The sequence below is a fragment of the Oncorhynchus mykiss genome, chromosome 18, assembly GCF_057628025.1.
Source record: "Oncorhynchus mykiss isolate SJ-2025 chromosome 18, ASM5762802v1, whole genome shotgun sequence".
Lineage (NCBI taxonomy): Eukaryota > Metazoa > Chordata > Actinopteri > Salmoniformes > Salmonidae > Oncorhynchus > Oncorhynchus mykiss.
This window is the reverse complement of record NC_143039.1, coordinates 52186898-52192486: the sequence shown is the minus strand read 5'-3', so window position 1 is coordinate 52192486 and position 5589 is coordinate 52186898. Positions and strand designations below refer to the sequence as shown.

Genomic DNA, 5589 nt, shown 5'->3' with positions numbered 1-5589 from the left:
TGCCAGATGGTGAAGCGTGATTCATCACTCCAGAGAACGGGTTTCCACTGCTCCAAAGTCCAATGGTGGCAAACTTTACACCCCTCCAGCTGACGCTTGGCATTGCACATGATGATCTTAGGCTTGTGTGCGTGCGGCTGCTCGGCCATGGAAACCCATTTCATGAAGCTCCTGACGAACAGTTATTGTGCTGGCCTTGCTTCCAGAGGCAGTTTGGAACTTGGTAGTGAGTGTTGCAACCGAGGACAGAGAATGTTTACACGCTACGCGTTTCAACACTCAGCGGTCCCGTTCTGTGAGCTTGTGTGGCCTACCACTTAGCAGCTGAGCTGTTGTTGCTCCGAGATGTTTCCACTGCACAAGAACAGCACTTACAGTTGACTGGGGCAGCTCTAGCAGGGCAGAAATTTGACAAATTGACTTGTTGGAAAGGTGGAATCCTGAGCTCTTCAGTCAGGCAATTCTACTGCCAATGTTTGTCTATGGAGATTGCAAGGATGTGTGCTCGACCTGTCATGAACGGGTGTGGCTGTAATAGCCAAATCCACTAATTTGAAGGGTGTCCACAAACTTTTGTTGTGTAGTGTATCTATAATAGATGCGTAAAAGAGTTCAATTGAACACAGACTGTGGGTTATAGAAGGACGCCAGATTGGTGCACGCTGAACAAATCTGATCTAACAAAGTGAATATTCATCAAATCCGTCATGATTTATGTATTGTAACAGGCCCACATTGTGTATACTAAAGTCAGATTTTGATATATTTGGCTGTTTTCGCTGCATAACATTAATAGAAGTAGTCCCTTTTCAGGTTTAGAAGAAGTGACTGCTAAATGCTAACTCCTGTTCATATACACTTGTAGCATAGCTAGCATAGACAAATCGGTGGTGGTATTCAAAGTTGTTTTTAACTGTAATGCAGTTGTTTGGTCATGATGACATGAACTTATATTGGGGTTGACATCCATACAAGCATTGTACTCCGATTTTTACCTCAACATAGTGCAATATACCATAAACAATAGCCTAAATGTAGGCTAATTTTGCTGGGGGCAATGAGGAGATTTGGGATCTTTACCCCACAGCATCTTTCTCCCATGTGTTTCCATGGCATTTCCATTGTTTTGATGCGTTCTATTGACCTCTTTACCACATCTATGTTCTGTACATTTTATGCCACTGAAAGGAGAATTCTGACAAGAATTCTGACATGATTGTTGAGTGGTAAAGAAAGACTAGCATGGGTGCCACAAAAGAGCATATATATATTTGTTTTCAATCACAGGAAAGGAAGAGGGACAGCATTCTGTTCCACTCAGTGCTCTTCCATCTTACAGTCTACTAGTGAATTGCATAGTGCTGGGAAGCAGAGCTGTACAGCATCATTCTTTTTCTATAAGTCACCTTTCTTTGGGTGATCGATAAAAAGAATACTGCGTTCGTGAGACAGAAACATTCGCTGTGTTACCTTAAAGTCCCCTTGGAAAGATCTCAAACAATGTAAAGAATAACTTCCAGGTAATATATCTGCTCTACTGCATAATTCTGTCAAATATGTTTTCCATTGTGATTTTAGAGGTAAAAAAAAGAAAAGGCATACTTTCTTCATAATTCTTCAATTATATTAAAACTCACTTGAAGATTCTGAGACAAGAAAAGGTATGCCTTCCAGGGATGTCAAGAAAACAAAAATCAAGCCCCAATAAAGGAGACAGCCCAACTTGGCATGTCGGTGGATGCCAAGAGGGGTCTGTTCTGACAAAGGATTATCGTGCATTGTGGGGGATTGAGATTTTTGAGGAATGTAATCCCAGTTCCCTTATTGCAGTACACAGAATAAATTAGAGAACGTCTATTTTCCCTTCACAACGTCTCCTTGTCCCTAGTCCCATACAGAGCCAGTACTGCTCATTCCTCTTCCTCCTCCTTGATGTGGTGGGGTCCCACTAGCGCTGCCTGCGGTCAGACGTGCTGGATGCTGACGATCCCCATCAAAATGGCATAGCCCAGCATGGAGCCCATGGCGAACAGGACCGACAGGATTTGGTTGCGTTGTTTATGGGGCTCGTTGTCAAAGTCACTACCATCCGAATAGACTGAAACCTGGGATGAGTGTCAAAAGAGAAGAAAGCATGAAGTCTCTGCACCTCAGTATCATGTATCATGTCTCTGTATCATAACAAAACCAGTTTTTGCAATTGAATGTTAATACAGTTAGAGTTTTCAGTGTTTTGGAGTTGAGTATCACACTGCTAGACTAGGTACTCAAGATCAGTATGTCTCAACTCTGGTTCTCGAGTATCCCAAACAGTCCAGCTTTTTGATACAACCAGTCAACCAATCACCCACTTGACAAGTTAAAATCAGGTGTGTTTGCCCTGTGCTACAACAAAAGTGACTGTACTGTTGGGGATACTACTCGAAGAACGGAGTTAAGAAATCATACTCCAGGGACCTTACCTCCGCCCTCTGAGGGGAAATAGAGGACCAGGCCGTTGGTGCAGTAGTGCCGCAGGTTGTCCTGGGAGTTGAGGTGTTGGTGAAGTTTCCCATTAGGCAGCTTCACCTTCAGCAGGGGGGCTAGGTGACCGAACACATAGGCATCCAAAGAGGATGGGCTGGGGAGACAATGCACAAAGTGCATTTTCTGCACAGCAGCCACTTACGAATCCTTGAAGAAGAACTTGTGTAAGCCCAGGCGGTGAGAGAGCAGGTTCATGCACTCCAGCATGTCATGGTAAAGCTGTGGAGGGGATCCAAAGCACCCAGACAACCGTCTGCATGGACATACAGAAGCATTCTCAGCCTGAACAGCTGTATTTGCATTTATGAAAAAGGTCATCAGCAAGCAAGTGCACATGGAGCTTATTTATGACCCATCCCTCAATGAAGCCAGAACATGGTTATGTGTACAGTTAGTTAAACCAGGGATGGGCAACTCCGGTTCCCCCCAAGGACCGGAGTTGCCCATCCCCCAGTTACAAACCGAGTCAATGCACATGTTGATGTAGCATAACAAATAAAATAAAAAATATTTTAGGGTGGGATCTTTGAGAACAATACCCCTTTATTATTAAACCGCCCCCCCCTCCCCCGAACCACCTCACTAATTATTCCTGAACGTGGTTTCCATGGAGATGAACCGCCTGACCCAATTACCACGTGTTGTGAAAACACAGACTGTTTTGACTTTTTTCAACTACCATGAACTACCCTCGCCACGTCAGGGCACCAAAGAGGCAATCCAGGGGCCTCTCTCTGGTAATCGCTAGCTGCTATTTACAATGTGGACTACTTTGATGATAGTCCATCCATAGACTTGACCGTATAACTCTTATCATTTCACATCTTATTATCATCTCATGTTTCACCTCCTTTCTCTGTGCTTCTCAAGACACTCTTTCATCACTCCCCTCCATCTCTTATTTCTCACTGTCTGAATGATCAACTCTTTGTTCCTCTCTTTTGCATCACCCTCCTCTTCTTTACTTTTCATCTCCTCCCTCCACCTGTTACCGGGCCATTTGCCAAATCCCATTGTGTCAATTCACACTCAGTCTTATCTTCTCCAATAATATGTATTTTACACCCTCAACCGTCCCTTCTCACCTTCTCCAGCTGATGCCCGGGCTCCAGTGTGGGGTCTCCCCTCACCAGCCTCAGCCTCTCCAGTTGCTGGTTGTGAATGTGGTTGGGCAGCAGAAAGTTGAGTGGGAAGGTGATGTTCTCGGCGTTCCAGCGCCGCGTCACGTCCACTGCTCCCAATTTGTTCATCTAGGTCCAAAAGGCTCCATAACAGCTTCTACCCCCAACCCAAGCATAAGATTGCTGAACAATTAATACAATGACCACCCAGACTACTTGCATTGACAACCCCCCCCCCCCCCCCCCCCCTTGTTTTTACACTGCTGCTACTCGCGGTTTAGTATCTATGCATAGTCACTTTACCCCTACCTACATGTACAAATTACCTCGACTAACACGAGCCTCTGCACATTGGCTCGGTACTGGTACCCCAGGTATATAGCCTCGTTAATGTTATTTTATTTTTAACTTTTTTAAATTTAGTTTATTTAGTAAATATTTTAATAACTATATTTTCTTAAAACCGCATTGTTGTTTAAGGGCTTGTAAGTAAGCATTTCACAGTAAGGTGTTGTATTCGGCGCATGTGACAAATAACATTTAATTTGATTCCAGCAGACACTGGGAGATGAATTCACCTTTCAGCAGGACAACAACCTAAAACACAAGGCCAAATCCACACTGGAGTCGGTTACCAAGAAGATAGTGAATATTCTTGACTGGGCGAGTTACAGTTTTGACTTAAATCTGCTTGAAAATCTATGACAAGACTTAAAAATAGTTGTCTAACAACAGTAAACAACCAATTTGACAGATATTGAAGAATTTTGAAAATAACAAAACGGGCAAATGTTGTTGAATCCAGGTGTGCAAAGCTCTTAGATACATACCCAGAAAGACTCATATTTTTATTTATTTGAACTTTTACCCCCTTTTCTCAGTCTTGTCCCATCGCTGCAACTACGGACTTGATCGAGAGTCATGCATCCTCCTAAACACAACCGTGCCTAGCCACACTGCTTCTTTTCACACTGCTTGCTTTACCCAGAAGCCAGCCGCACCAATGTGTCAGCTTGCAGACCCCCAGCCCGCCACAAGGAGTCATTAGAGTGCGATGGGACAAGGAAATCACGCCTGGCCAAACCCTTCTCTATCCCGGACAATGCTGGGCTAATTGTGTGCCGCCTCATGGGTCTCCCGATCACGGGCCGGCTGTGACACAGCCTGGGATCGAACCCGGGTCTCTATGCAAGCACAATTGCTTGCACTGTGATGCAGTGCCTTAGACCGCTGTGCCACTCGGGAGGCTCTATGCATTTCATTTTCAATACATTTCCAAAGAAATCTAAAATATGTTTTCACTTTGTCATTATTGTGTGTAGATGGGTGACAAAAAAAATCTAATCTAATCCATTTTGAATTCAGGCTGTAACAACAAACTGTAGAATAAGTCAAGGGATATGAATACTTTCTGAAAGCACTGTAGATGGATGGAGGGGAATAGAGGGGGAATACAGTACTCGCTTGAGCAGTGGTCACCAACCGGTCGATCACGATCGATTGGTCGATCACCAAGGCATTTTCTATTTCTTATTTGTTTCGGGTGAGAGGCAGCCTCACTGCTGCTCCCTCCCTCCCCTCAGACTGACCATCAGATGCAGGCCATCAGTCAAGTAAAACAAATAAGCTAATTATTATGCTCACTTAGCTGTGCCTCAATTAATACAAAAAAGTATATGTTACCAGTGTGATCATATGCCAAAATTGTTGAACTATAATTTCAAAATGGTCTGAGAAGAACAACATTGACAGGTAATTCAAGCACAGCCAATATGCTGTGGGCTAATTGTGTGCCGCCTCATGGGTCTCCCGATCACGGCCGATATAATGTATTGGGCCTATAAGAAAATCTGTGCGGTAGATCTCAGCTTGCATTTTGACTCAGAAAGTGATCTTGACTCAGAAAAGGTTGGTGACCACTGGCTAGAGCAACTAGATACAA

General features: G+C 44.0%; 1 protein-coding gene across 1 annotated transcript; it reads right to left on the bottom strand.

Annotated features, from left to right (window-relative positions):
• Positions 1-1964: 1964 nt before the first annotated feature.
• LOC110496832 (metaxin-1-like) lies at positions 1965-3776 on the bottom strand. The gene is made up of 4 exons (XM_090206665.1): positions 3612-3776; positions 2669-2745; positions 2463-2620; positions 1965-2098 (listed from the first exon to the last, which is right to left on the bottom strand). Exons 1-4 carry the CDS (start codon positions 3774-3776, stop codon positions 1965-1967), a joined length of 534 nt encoding a protein of 177 aa, XP_090062791.1.
• Between the last annotated feature and the right edge of the window lie 1813 nt (positions 3777-5589).

Coding starts and splice junctions, on each gene's coding strand:
- LOC110496832 (XM_090206665.1), bottom strand. CDS start 3,776: ATGAACAAATTGGGAGCAGTGGACGTGACGCGGCGCTGGAACGCCGAG. Junction 2,746..3,611: donor CCGGGCATCAGCTGGAGAAG/GTGAGAAGGGAC, acceptor TCCCCTCCACAG/CTTTACCATGACATGCTGGA. Junction 2,099..2,462: donor TTTCCCCTCAGAGGGCGGAG/GTAAGGTCCCTG, acceptor CCCAGGTTTCAG/TCTATTCGGATGGTAGTGAC.